Source organism: Oryctolagus cuniculus, chromosome 6 (assembly GCF_964237555.1).
Source record: "Oryctolagus cuniculus chromosome 6, mOryCun1.1, whole genome shotgun sequence".
In the NCBI taxonomy this organism is placed as follows: Eukaryota; Metazoa; Chordata; class Mammalia; order Lagomorpha; family Leporidae; genus Oryctolagus; species Oryctolagus cuniculus.
This window is the reverse complement of record NC_091437.1, coordinates 28,429,140-28,444,209: the sequence shown is the minus strand read 5'-3', so window position 1 is coordinate 28,444,209 and position 15,070 is coordinate 28,429,140. Positions and strand designations below refer to the sequence as shown.

Genomic DNA, 15,070 nt, shown 5'->3' with positions numbered 1-15,070 from the left:
GGGCAGCAGTCGCGAAGCGCCCACTCCAAACATCGCATAGGAAATCAGCTCTCAGAATAGAACTCTCTGCATGCACACTCTGAGATTCTTCCGCTTCAGGATGTGAAAATCACTGCATTTTTGAGAGCGGTTTCTAAGGATCCTGTTACAGTGGCGTCCGCTGCGATGGATTCGTTCAGAATGGGGAGTGCCTCAGTGCTCAGCGCAACCTGGGAAGGAATTCTTTGGACCGAGTAAAGAGCGACACCTTGTGTCTGAAGCTGTGAGCGCCGTGCGTTGCATCCACCGCCCCAGAGGACCGCGTTTCATGTTCTCCTTTAAACCTGTGTCCCAAGATTTTGTTTCCAGGCCAGCTTTGAATCATATTGAAACTATACCTAAGCAGAAATGGCACTTTCTATGTCTTGACTACCATAGCATTTAATTTCTTGTTTCTATGACTTACAGTTATAGAATTAACTCTTTTAGTTGCATACTTACAGAGGGAGAATTCAATTCTGTAGCCAGCTTTGCAAAAACTAGCACAGAACTTTTCCTGAAGGCATGGTTTCTCATATAAAAATATTATCAAACTCTAATTCTACTACTACCAGATTCCTTTGTCACTTTGGCAGCCAGGAAACTCCAAGAAAATTTTGAGGTTGAGTAGTAACTCTAGTCTTTGTGTTCTGCATGTTCTCATCACATGGACTTGCCTTCTCATATCTATTTTTTTACAAAATTATAGGGTATAATGTGCTGTTAGGATATATCTATACATTGTTTAAAGATCAAATCAGGGTAATTATAGCTATCACCTCAGACATATTTATCATTCTTTTGTGGTGAAACACTCAACTTGCTCTCTTTTAGCTATTTTTAAAAATGTAATATACCATTGTTAACTATATCTAATCTATTTTCTTTATTCCTGATTTTTTGTCATTTACACTTAGTTTTCTTGTTATGATTCTGTATCCATTGCAGAACAATAAGCAAATGATCATAAATTCAAATAGTATATTTGGTAGTTTAAAACATAGAACTCACCAAGTAAATGTCTATTGATCTAGATGAGTTTTATATCTGACATACACATGTATGATTTCTCTGTGAGTCTCATGGCTGTTAGACATCAAATGGCATTTTGTGTAAGGGAGTCTATGATATGACAGAAGTAGTTCTACAATTATAGAATAAATTTCATTATCATTCAGTGAAATAAATAAAATCACCATGAAAATCTCTGTACCACATCAGTATTTCCATATCACTAATATTGGTTTCCATAATCCCATCAACATATGCATAAAAATAGCTTATTTTTGTTGAAAGAACCATGAGTTTGAGATCGTAAGTTCATCTACAACACAGGAAGCAATTTTTAATTATATCCCTTGTCACTGTCTGATATTGTGCTTAAAACACAATCATCATACAATTCAAGTAAATGGAAAATTATCTTAGTGTTACACAAACAGAATTTCATAGAATACTCACTGAAAAATGGGAATTGTTAATGTGAGTTTTCATTGCCTGAAACTGCAATTTGCCTATGTTTTAGCTGTCTTTTCATCTACCACCTTTAAGAGTTAGGAGTGAAAAAGTTATACAAAGGAAGTTTTGAGTAGAAAGGGATTCTCAATAAATACCACTCAAGTTTGAAAATATTTTTATCTCTTTTAAAGATTTATTTATTTTTATTATGAAAGAGTTACAGAGAGAAGGGGGGACAGAGAGAGAAACTCTTCCATTCACTAGTTCACTCCCCCAGACAGCCACAGCCAGATACCAGAAGCATCATCTGCATCTCCCACATAGGTGCAGGGGCCCAAACACTTAAACTACCTTACACTGCCTTTCTCAGGACATCAGCAGGGAGCTGGATCAAGACTTGAACTAGTGCTTAATAAGGCATGGTGGTGGCTTTTCCCACTATGCCAAAATGCTGGCCCCTATAGTTTTGTTTGTTTGTTTGTTTGTTTTTAATTATTTGAGAGGAGAGAAAAAGAGAGCTCCTATCTGGTGGCTAACTCCTTGACAACAGGCTGCCAGGGCTGGGCAACACTCAAGCTAGGGGCTGGGAGTAAAATCCAGATCTCCCACAGCAATAGCAGGGACTCAAATAGCTGAGCCATCATCATTTGCATTAGCAGGAAGCTGGAGTCAGGAGCTGAGAGTAGCACTTTAACCCAGGTACCCTAATATGAGATGTAGGCACCTTATCTAGCACCTCAAACACCAGGTAAAACACCCTTCTCTTGTGTAGTTTTTACGGTTCATCATCAACCTTAAAATACTGCAGTGGCATATGAAAAAATTATCACATTAATGTTAACATTTTTCATTATCATAACTTTTTAAATCTATACATATTCTATTACTAATTAGATATTTTGTTCCACTTTTATCCTAATGTCAGTATTCTTTTTTTTTTTTTTTTTTTTTTTTTTTTTTTTTTTTTGACAGGCAGAGTGGACAGAGAGAGAGAGACAGGGAGAGAAAGGTCTTCCTTTGCCGTTGGTTCACCCTCCAATGGCCGCCGCTGCAGCCGGCGCACCGCGCTGATCCTGGCAGGAGCCAGGAGCCAGGTGCTTTTTCCTGGTCTCCCATGGGGTGCAGGGCCCAAGCACCTGGGCCATCCTCCACTGCACTCCCTGGCCATAGCAGAGAGCTGGCCTGGAAGAGGGGCAACCGGGACAGAATCCGGCGCCCCAACCGGGACTAGAACCCGGTGTGCCGGCGCCTCAAGGTGGAGGCTAATGTCAGTATTCTTACTAAAGTAAATGCGGAATTTCCTTTGAAAACATACAAATGCAGGCATATCAACTTCTATGACACTGAATTCTGTTACGCATCTATAACCATATGAGCCTTTAACAAAAATGTAACATTAAGCAAGATAATAGAATCTTTAATTAATATGATATTTGAAGTTTGAAGCACGTCAACTTTATTTTGGACAAAAGAAAGCAACAAATATCTAACCAGCTTATTATGGTAACTGAGGATTGAGGTGTTATAAGGCAATGTGGAGTCAACCAAGGTAGAGAACGGAATGCAAAAAAAATTTTATCTAGGAGAGATGATTGCATCACATGTTGAATTAAAACCAGATGTTTATTTAGGTATCAAATTCCAAAACTACAGTATTTTGTGAATATGTAAAGTGACACTGGGTGAATACCAAGTCCAAAATATAGCTGGATATAGTCATCACTTAATGCATTTTGGATTTTGGCTGTGGTACTTCATGTCACCATTTCAATCAGCTCCTATAGAAAAGATTATGCTATCTTTGAATTCATCTTTGGATATAGGCTTAGCATGCAGATATAAACTATTATCAAGAAGTCATACTAACATCACCATTGACATTGACTTTGTAAACTCAAGTGAGGATTAAAAAACCATGTGCCTGACCTTCATGAAATCAATCTAGTTAGCTTTCTACCTACAGTAACATATTAAAGTGCATAGTTTAATGTCCTACTACCTTGTTTCATCCAGTAATATTCAATATGAGGCTACAGACACAGAAATAAATCTTGAAGCCATTCTGAGAAGCCCAGAAGTTTCTTCAAAATCAACAGATTGGAAATACACTATTCAACCACTGAATCAGCAAAATTACAGGATTTGTTCAATCATACTGACTCTGCTCTATCATGGCTTATTCAAGTAAACATAGTGATTCAGCCACAACCATTTTTAAGTTTGCACAAGCAGCTCAGCCAACAAGACTGAAGACGACTGAACCGAGAAAGACCTATACACATCTAAAGTTTTCCAGTGGAAATTTAGGCCTTTAAAGCTGTTATTGAAGTATACAACACTGTAGATTTTTTTAAAATCATCATATTATTACTTACATTTATCCAAAATACTATCCTCACCCACAACAACAAAAACAACAACAAAACAGTAGAGTCATTTTTGCACGTGGTATTTGGCTTTGGTATTCTGCATGAATATTGAGAACCACTATATTCTGATTTCTCTCATATTTGAAACGATTCTACTTACTTAACCCACTTCCACAGTTCTTTTAAAGCAGCTCTTATTTACAAATGAACACGTAAATACCTATCTCAATGTGGCATTGACTGAAGCAAGTGATAATGACAATCATGAACTCATCTAAGAAAAAAATCACTAAAAAATTCTTAATGCCCATCTTAGTTATGGCATGGCACAAAACTGATGATTGTAATAATGAGAAAAGACTGCTGGAGGAAAGTTCTAAATTACAGTGACTGAAAGAATGGCACTGGAATGCAAAAGATATGCCTTTAAAGATCAACACCATCATGTACCAGTTGAATGGAACTGGAAAAGAAAGCTAAATATCTCAGCTTCTCTTAGCTCATCTTTAAAATGCGGATACTCATATATACACTACTTCATACATTGCTATAAAAATCAAATGAAATAATGTTTCCTAAGTCCCTCACACGATGTCTAACAAAGAGAATTAACTCACACAATGGCAGTTTATAATAGCTAGTAACCAAGTGTCCTCTTGTTCTACAGATGTGTGTGCAGAGAATCCTAGCACCATGGTCAGGACGTAGGGCATGACCTTCCATTTTCTAAAGATTTTCCAGAAGTTCGCCTTCACATAAATCATATTTCCATGTAGAAAGTAGCCACAAACACTGCCTCAGCAATTATATTAGCTTTACCCCATCTATAACATGGTTGCCACATGCAAATCTGTATAATTTATTTCCTCACATGGTAGAATTAAAGGGCATTCCATTAGTGATTAGATCCAAAAGCAACAAAATAACCTTCAGCATATTTGACAAACATCCTTAAATCTCTCAATAAAACTTCTCTGGGATCTGTTCAGAGAAAATAATCCATGTACACATACTACTGAGGAAAAAACATTTTGCATCAAATGTGTCAAGAAGATATCAACTTAAATTCCAAGGTGTGGTCAACACCTCAGATGTCAGGTGGAAGTGCTTGACTGACCTTTCATAGTTCTTAGGCTTAACTTATTCAAAGCAACATCACTGTGAAGAGATCGTGCAGCTTGGTGACCACCATACATGAGAAGCCTTTCTCAAAGCAAAAAAAAAGTGTGAATTTTCACACTCTAAAATATTTCATTGAGCCTCAGGATAGATACCAAGAATGGAGAAATAATGAGATTGATCAATGTGCAAGTGAATTTTCCAAATAGGAAAAGCTCAATAAATTAAACTGGAAGAGAGCAACAATGAGTTCACCAAGGAATTAAGCAGAATTGACATTGTAGGATATAAACAATAAGAACAACTGAAGAGTAGAAAGAAAGTGAACAAGAAATGTTAAGATTGAAGACAAAAAAGGAAAACTGCCTCCAAAGCAAAGTCAAAACTCCTCCCACCACAACCACCATCTCAATAAAGTATGACATTGATTGTAAAGAAACAAAATTGTTTGTAAAATGAAACTGCCTCGGCCCTGAAAATCCCCATTAGTCACAGATATTCACAGACTGTAGGAGGCTAAAGCTTTAAATATATTTTTCACTAAATAAAATAAATTATGAAATGAAATATTATCAGTAATTTTGAATGTGTGCATAGTAAGGAGAAAACATCAATAAGACTAAGAAAATGGATGGAAAGGATGATTTTGCTGCAAAATTCAGAAGTTTATTTCAGCCTAGCCCATTCCTACATTTCTCCCTTATTACCCTTGCCGCTTATTATCCTTTCCCCTTATTAACCTTTTAAAAATATTTTAAAGAAATCTGTTACCATGTTCTTTAAAGGCTAGAGAGATATTTTTCACCAATTCACTCCTCAAAATCCCACCACAATCAGGACTGAACCATGCCCAGGACAACAGCTCTTAAATGATTTCAGCTCTCCTTCACGTGAGTGGTTGGTTGGGTATCTGATCCGTCAAGTATTTGCTCTGTCACTTGCAGCCTCCCAAAGTACACATTAGGAGGAAGCTGGATCTGAAGCTTAAAGAGTAGCCTGGATAGGAACCACGTGCACTGATATGGGGGAGGAGGCATAACAAGCAGTCACTCAACAGCTGTGCCAAATGTCAGGGCCTCCAGGATGTATGAAATAAATCATATCAAGAAAGAACTAAGTATAAAAGCAAAGAAGTTAAATAGATTAATAAACTAATATGTAACAGAAACTAGTAGAGATGAAAAATATCCAAGAATTAATGTACTTACATTCCCGAAAATCTCCTGTTGGACTCCACTGTCCGCAGAACTGGATTCAGGAGGAACACTGGGGCTGAAGGCCATGAGGTCGGCCTTGGGCGCGCCCTCGCCGCCGCTCACCCGCTGCCGCCTCCGCTGCGAGCACGACCAGCTCCCCACCGCGCTCGCGCACACCAGCGCAGGCTGCCCCGGCCCGCACGCGCCCTCCGCCGCCGGCGCCCAGCACCGCAGCGCCGTCCACACCACCAGCGTGAGCACCAGCAGGCTGCTCACGGCGCAGATGGCCACGATCAGGGACGCGTTCACGTCCAGCAGCGCCGCCGCGCCGCCCGCCGCCGCCGCCACGCCCGCCACGCCCGCCGCCGCCGCCGCCCGCGAGGACGCCGCCGCCGGCGCCTGCCCGCCGTCCACTAGCGACAGCAGCACCGTGGCCGTGGCCGTCAGCGCGGGCTCGCCGTGGTCCTTCACCAGCACCAGCAGCCGCTGGCGCGCCAAGTCCGCCTCGTCCAGGCTGCGCGTCGTGCTGATCTCGCCCGTGTACAGCCCCACGCGGAACGGCAGGCGCGCGCCGCCCGGCGCAGCCCCATTCGGCGCCGCCTGCAGCTCGTAGGACAGCCACGCGTTGTAGCCGGCGTCCGCGTCCACCGCGCGCACCTTCGCCACCACGTGGCCCGCGCCCGCAGACCGCGACACCCACACCGGCACCGCCTCGCTCGCCGGCCCGCCCGCGCCCCGCGGCAGCACCCACGGCGCGTGGTCGTTCTCGTCCAGCACGAACACCTGCAGCGTCACGTTGCTGCCCAGCGCCGGCACGCCCGCGTCGCGCGCGCTCACCTCGAAGCGCAGCAGCTCCAGCTCCTCGCGGTCCAGCGGCTGCAGCGCGTGCACGCGCCCGCTCTCCGCGTGCACCGACACGTAGCTCGACAGCAGGCGCTCGCCCACGCGCCGCTCCACCAGCGAGTACGACACGCGCGCGTTCTCCCGCGCGTCCGCGTCGCGCGCCGACACCGTCACCAGGTGGCAGCCCGGCGCGTTGTTCTCCCTCACGAACACCGTGTACTCGGCCTGCGCGAACGCGGGCGCGTTGTCGTTCACGTCCGCCACCTCCACCCACACGCTGGCCGACGCCCGCAGCGCCGGCGAGCCCGCGTCGCGCGCCGTCACCACCACGCTGTAGCCCGACACAAGCTCGCGGTCCAGCCCGCTGTCCAGCACCAGCGAGTAGTAGTTCCTGAAGGTCGACAGCAGCCTGAAGGGCACGTCGGGCGTCAGGGCGCAGCTCACCTGCCCGTTGGCGCCCGAGTCGCGGTCGGACACGCTGACGAGGGCGATCACCGTGCCCACCGGAGCGTCTTCCGGGACCGGCAGTGATATGGAGGTCACCACTAACTCCGGAGCGTTATCGTTGACGTCCACGACTTCTATCAAGACGGTACAGTGACCAAACATCGGGGGATTGCCTTTGTCTACCGCCTCTATTTGGATCTTCCATAACTGGGTTTCTTCAAAGTCTATCTTCCCATTTACTTTTATGTCTCCACTGACCGAATCTATGTGAAAATAGGCTTCTAAGCGAGGCGAGACCTCAGTGGTGAAAGAATACAGAACATGACCGTTGGAACCTTCATCCGGGTCGGAGGCGTTCAGGCTGATCACCAGGGTTCCGTTGGAGGAGTTCTCCGGCAACTTCACGCGGTAGAGTGATTTGTCAAACACGGGGGCGTTGTCGTTTGAATCCAGTACCGTGATGCGCAACTCCACGCTGCCCGTCAGCTCAGGCTTGCCCCCGTCCGTTGCACTGAGCACCAAGAGCAGCTCTGAAGCCACTTCTCTATCTAAAGACTTTTTTAATACCAAGTTGACAGGATTTACCTGTTCCGCACTGGTCGGCACATCCAGCGAGAAATACTCGTTGGGGCTGAGTCTGTAAGTCAGCTTCGCGTTGCTGCCGACGTCTGCGTCCGAGGCGCCCTCTAGCGAAAAATGAGAGTCAAGAGCCCTCGCTTCAGATATGAACAGATTCTTCCGTGTCGCCGGGAACACGGGCGGGTTGTCGTTGACGTCCCTCACCTCCACCTCCACGTGGAACACCTGCAGCGGCCGCTCCACCACCACCTCCAGGTGCACGCTGCACTCCGCGCTCCGCCCGCACAGCGCCTCGCGGTCCATCCGCGCGTTCACGAACAGGATGCCGTTCTGCACGTTCACCTCCAGCAGGTCCCCGCCGGCCCTGGACGCCACCCGGAACAGGCGCGGCACCAGCTCGGCCAGCGGCAGCCCCAGGTCCTGCGCCAGGCGGCCCACGAACGTGCCGTGCTGGGCCTCCTCGGGGACCGAGTAGCGCAGCTGGGCGCTGCCCGCCCGCCAGGCTGTGAGCAGCAGGAGCCAGGGCAGCAGGCGCTGGGCTCCTGGGCCGCTTTGTCGGGTCGTCGCCAGCATTGTTCCTCGGTTGGCAAAGCTCTGTTTCACGTCTGAAAGATGCAGCTCCTTTGAGATCTCGCCTTTGCTTCTTTGCTCCGTGGCTCTCCGCTCATTTTAATATGGGTGCGTTTGTGATGTAAAGCACCGGAACAGCGGAGCTTCTTTCTGAACCGCGAAGTATCTGGTTGTCTTTTGTTGAAACGATACTCTCCTTGGAGAACAACGACATCCAGTGGCTCAAAACGTAAGTGCCTTTGATTTCCTGGTGTTACACTTACCTTACTTCTTTCCTGATGCCTTCGTATATTTGTCCTTGTGTTGATAGTAGGTTTTGAAGTGTTTCACTACACATATGTTTTTATGTGTTATCATCAGATCTTCAAGGGCAGTTTTATCTTACAAATTAAAATTCAAGAAATTTATCTATATATAAACACCTAAGCATAGTATCATCACTAACCATATTATCATGTCTACAAATAAGATCATATTTGTAAAATACTAGTGATAGTGTGTTTTCCTAAGAAACTGATAATTTTGGAATGGCTTCTTACAAAGTCTATTCCTAACACTCTAGAGTTTTATATTATTTAATATTTACAGTATGTTGTTACTCTCAACATTTGGTTCAAATGTATAGAAGATAACTCAAGATGCATTCTTTAAGTTATCACCTCAACATAAATGGGATTATTGGTTCATACCAAGATTTCCTTACTTTTATGTTAATGAATTTACCCAGTACTGACACACAGAAACGCTGTTTATTTCTGAGATTTTGTCTCACCATAAAGTGTTTTATCCCCACTGTATCTGTTATCCTTTCCACCCTCTCATACAACTTCAGTGTGCATTATATTCGTTGCTTATTTGGCAAAGATAGTCTTTTTCTCATCAAAAAAAAAAAAAAAAAAAAAAAAAAAAAAAAAAAAAACACTGATCCAGAATTTAAATGATATTTTCCTTTGTATCCCACTTGATTCCAGAATTTCTTTGATGAGACTGGAATAAAAGATTGTTCCATTCATTCAAATTTATTTTCCTATTTTTGTCTCGGATATTAAAACTGACATCAAAGTTGCATAAAACTTTTTCCAGCGTCAGTAAAGTTTATCAGTGCTGTCTTTTACTCATTCTCATGATTGTGAAGAACCAACTATTCAACATGTGAATTCTTCCTGGAAAATTGAACCCATTGAAAAACCCCAAATTTCCCTACTAAAAAACAACTATAAATGGATGTATTAGAAAGTATTAGATTTTAAATAACAATGAGCTTCAATCTTCATTTGAACACTTTTCAAAATGCAATTCAATTACTATAAATGCATGCCAGAGATTTACAGTTCTAATTATAACTAATTATCTTTATTGTAGGAGACATAAATTCTAGACCAACAAAATGGATAAAGAACAAGGCAAGAAAAATGTTATCACAGTTAGGTGACTAAATTCAGAGAGATGACCAAGAAATTTAACCCCACCCCCTATATTTTTGCTGTGCTATCTAAAATGATATAGTCCTTTTGAGAATACTCCTTACTTAAATGAAGTCCTCCTATTCCATTTTGAGCTGATGGACTGCTTCATAAATTATATAAACATAATTTGTAAAATCCCAATTCTTAGGTCTTCATTTAGCTAATAATTGCATTATACCAATAAAGCTATGAGTTGATTACACATCTCACAAGACTATCGCAAACTCTGTGTCAGCAAGAACTGAAAAAGCAATCGTAACTGACTTGTTTTAACATCATCTAATAAAGAGCGTGTTAAACATGACTACAGAAGGATGATGTTATAGTTTTAAAATAAATGTACTCATTCCTCTATTGGCAAGCATGTGAAAAACTAGCCTTGATCTGAGAGATTTTTCTGGTTTTCTGCCTCTGAATTAAATAAAGGAAATGGTCTGTAAAATTTTACTTTTTATGTTAATGACTCTGCGAGACTCAGCCTGAAATCAGTAATATTTGTCTTTGCGATCTCTCAACTTCTCATTCTGAGCTCTCCCCTCATTACCTTCACTTTCCTCAACTCCCCCTTCACAGAACGTAGCATCAGCATGCTGCTGAATAAAATACTAATTTTTATGTCAACCTTTTCTGAATACTATGTTAACCTATTTTTGAATACGTGTACTTTTAAAGAATATGTTCAAAAAGGACAAAGTCAGTAAATAGGACTAAACTGGCAAGCATAATTCTGTATTCTCTGAATAACTCAGATGAAGACAGTCTTTTACTTACTAGGACTGCTCTGCTGAGGTTGCACACGGATCCTATAAAGGACCAGAGAAGGCAGATGTAGGCAAAAGGAACTGGGTGTTTGTTACATGGAGCCAAGTACAGGGTTCAGAACATCAAGAAGCACTTAAGTATCCAAGCAATTCACAGACACAATTTTTCATTTGGTAATGGGAGGTTACAATATATACTCTAAGGAATGAGGAAAGATCTACCTATGTATTGATTTTAGATGAACTTTTAACTGTATTCTCTTTGGTTGTACATTCTAAAGATATTGCTCTGAGTTTAATCAGAGACTGCCCTGCAAAAGAAACTAATAATATTTTTAAAACTGCTGAAAGAAAAAAGTGGTAAAACATCAGAACGCTGAAAAATATTCAATATATCTATACCTATTATAAAAATGTAGAATTATAATACCAAAGATAGCCAATATCATAGATACGCAATGATTAGCAGTCTCTCTTTTAAAGTTAGGAGACCAGACAAGTATATCTTCACCTTGGAGATTAAATTTCTACTTATCATTTATACTACAAGACTAGAAACTGGAGCTGACTTTGTGGTGCACTCGGGTATTCTGCCTTGCCATATGAGCACCTGTTCCAGTCTCAGCTGCTCTGCTTCCCATCCAGCTCCCTACTAATGCTCCTGGGAAAGCAGTGGAAGATGACCCAGTTACTTAGGCCCCTGTCACCCACATCGGAGACCCCGATGGAGCTCAAGTCTCCTGGATTTAGCTTGGCCCAGCCCAGGCCTTTATGACCATTTGAGAAGTGAACCAGAAGATGGAAGATTGATGTCTCTCTTTCTCTCTCTCTCCCCCTCCTCAACCCCTCCCTCCGTCTCTCCTTTTCAAATAAATAAATACTTTTAAAAAGAGCAGACATTATATAATTGCAATGTACTACTGATGAATGCCCCTACAGAACTGAGATTTTCTGATTGTAGGGGCCTTTATAAAGGAAAGGAGGATCCACTGATTTGTTATTCAAGAAAATTCTTTGCAAATATCTGAGGGGAAAGCATCTGTTTTGTGAGCACACTGGATATAGTGAAAACTACACTTTATTTGTATTAATTGATCATCTATCATCTCTGAGGCTTGGAGACAGACCATGCGAAGTATTCACACTGAAGGCATTGTAATGCTTAAATTCCTGATGCAAATATTTTTGTATGTTCATACTTGAAGATATCAGCTTTTATTGGAAGCTACTTATGAAGCACATACTGAAAAGCAAGTTCCATCAACATACTGAAACGGGAAGGAAAAAGTAATTGCTAAGATCCAGGGTAAACTTAATAAATCAGTCACTTTGGTATTTGTTCACACTGCAATTAATTTTTACAAATGAAATTATGGGTATCAGCAATCAATTTCACAAAACATAATGGAGAGTGTGGTTTTGTCACAATGCAATTTAATTAACGTGCATCTCTGAGTGGGTGTATGTATGTGTGAGGGTGTCTGTGTATATATATATATATCCTTCAACACAATTGCTTTAGGGTGACTACGTAAGCAATTAAACTAAATTGCAGTATATGATATGTGATTGGTATAAAATATTGTAAGAGAATAATTAAATTTTCTCTTCGTACTTTTAATATCCAAACAAAAGTAAGCATGTTCAATCTCCTTAACATTAAAAATTATTTTCCAATGCTCCTATTCATTAATATAATCATGACACCACCCTTAAAAGGAAGAATCAATAGCTATTATAAGCAATGCCTAATGCCAACAGAGGAGCAGTTAATATAGAATCACCAAAGTTCCATAAAAACTATGAAACATTGTTTCCCACTAAGAAAAATGAGAAATACACAGTGGCACAAGCACTACTACAACTAAAAATCGCAAAGAATTAAAGCTCAATATATTTAATGTAATTAATAAAACTGGTATATTTCAATCCATCGACTACCAATCTATTGTAATACCGAAGACCAAGTGTAATGAGTGGATATTGAAAATGTAGTATATCTTGTAGTTTATAGTCCATACGTAGGGGAAAAGACACTTTCACGGAAAAGAGTGCAGTCTTCTTGTTAATACAATCCAGCCAAAAATTTTAAATGAAATTAAATAAACATGCACTAAAAGGCTAAGCTAGCAAATTTTGAGACTTTAAAAAGTTGTTATGAAAATAAATTATCACAATTACACAGATATACAACACTGAGATTGGAGAATATAAAAATGTTCAGTATTTTCATCTTAAAGATCAAATATCAAGTAAAGCATGGCACATCAGGACAACAGACAAAATCTAAAAGTAAAATTCTGCAATCAACTACACTACAAAATATATAGGCAGAACATTTGAGCATAAATGGTTTGGATGAGATGAAAATATTTGAGAACTAAATATAAGAAAACGCGATTAGACACTACACACAAAGAAAATCTAGAAATGAAAATAATACGACCCACCTTCCCGACCTGGTCGGGTCCAGCAGACGGATCTTCCACTCCAGCGTCGACCATTGGACAAGGAGGAAGGCCGGGGCTGAAGGCCATGAGGTCGGCCTTGGGCGCGCCCTCGCCGCCGCTCACCCGCTGCCGCCTCCGCTGCGAGCACGACCAGCTCCCCACCGCGCTCGCGCACACCAGCGCAGGCTGCCCCGGCCCGCACGCGCCCTCCGCCGCCGGCGCCCAGCACCGCAGCGCCGTCCACACCACCAGCGTGAGCACCAGCAGGCTGCTCACGGCGCAGATGGCCACGATCAGGGACGCGTTCACGTCCAGCAGCGCCGCCGCGCCGCCCGCCGCCGCCGCCACGCCCGCCGCCGCCGCCGCCCGCGAGGACGCCGCCGCCGGCGCCTGCCCGCCGTCCACTAGCGACAGCAGCACCGTGGCCGTGGCCGTCAGCGCGGGCTCGCCGTGGTCCTTCACCAGCACCAGCAGCCGCTGGCGCGCCAAGTCCGCCTCGTCCAGGCTGCGCGTCGTGCTGATCTCGCCCGTGTACAGCCCCACGCGGAACGGCAGGCGCGCGCCGCCCGACGCCGACCCAGCCGCCGCCCCATTCGGCGCCGCCTGCAGCTCGTAGGACAGCCACGCGTTGTAGCCGGCGTCCGCGTCCACCGCGCGCACCTTCGCCACCACGTGGCCCGCGCCCGCCGACCGCGACACCCACACCGGCACCGCCTCGCTCGCCGGCCCGCCCGCGCCCCGCGGCAGCACCCACGGCGCGTGGTCGTTCTCGTCCAGCACGAACACCTGCAGCGTCACGTTGCTGCCCAGCGCCGGCACGCCCGCGTCGCGCGCGCTCACCTCGAAGCGCAGCAGCTCCAGCTCCTCGCGGTCCAGCGGCTGCAGCGCGTGCACGCGCCCGCTCTCCGCGTGCACCGACACGTAGCTCGACAGCAGGCGCTCGCCCACGCGCCGCTCCACCAGCGAGTACGACACGCGCGCGTTCTCCCGCGCGTCCGCGTCGCGCGCCGACACCGTCACCAGGTGGCAGCCCGGCGCGTTGTTCTCCCTCACGAACACCGTGTACTCGGCCTGCGCGAACGCGGGCGCGTTGTCGTTCACGTCCGCCACCTCCACCCACACGCTGGCCGACGCCCGCAGCGCCGGCGAGCCCGCGTCGCGCGCCGTCACCACCACGCCGTAGCCCGACACAAGCTCGCGGTCCAGCCCGCTGTCCAGCACCAGCGAGTAGTAGTTCCTGAAGGTCGACAGCAGCCTGAAGGGCACGTCGGGCGTCAGGGCGCAGCTCACCTGCCCGTTGGCGCCCGAGTCGCGGTCCGAGACAGTGATGAGGGCGATCACCGTGCCCACCGGAGCGTCCTCTCGGATGGGGACCAACAGAGAAGTGACCACCACTTCAGGTGGATTATCGTTTTCATCTAGGATTTCCACTAGGACGGTGCAGTGACCAACCATGGGTGGGTGTCCTTTATCTGTGACATCCACGAGAATTTCATAGCTGTTGCTATCCTCAAAGTCAATTGCGTCGTTTACTTTTATTTCTCCCGTCCTCTCGTTTATTGCGAATTTCTGACTCACGACTGGAGGAACCAAAGAGCTAAAGGAATACACCATTTCCTTGTTTACACCCTCGTCAGCATCAGAGGCGTTCAGCCGCGTTACTAACGTTTGGTTCGCTGGGTTTTCGTACATTTTCACTTCGTAAACAGATCTGTCACACACCGGGGCGTTGTCATTGGCGTCCAAAACCACGACCAGCAGAGACACAGAGCCGCTCAATTCCGGTTTGCCCCC

The 15,070-nt window shown here is 44.8% G+C and overlaps 1 protein-coding gene across 2 annotated transcripts in view; it reads right to left on the bottom strand.

Moving 5' to 3' along the window:
* The window catches only part of PCDHAC2 (protocadherin alpha subfamily C, 2), a 200,802-nt gene that overhangs the window by 146,085 nt on the left and 39,647 nt on the right, over positions 1-15,070 (bottom strand). The window contains exon 1 of one of the 2 annotated variants that reach the window (XM_051844287.2): positions 6,173-9,496. The exons of the other annotated variant lie outside the window; for it this stretch is intronic. Within the exon in view, the coding sequence (XP_051700247.2) occupies positions 6,173-8,602 (2,430 nt within the window). The 5' untranslated portion in view covers positions 8,603-9,496. Of the gene's footprint in view, positions 1-6,172; positions 9,497-15,070 lie in introns of those variants that run through there. 2 annotated transcript variants of the gene reach the window in all.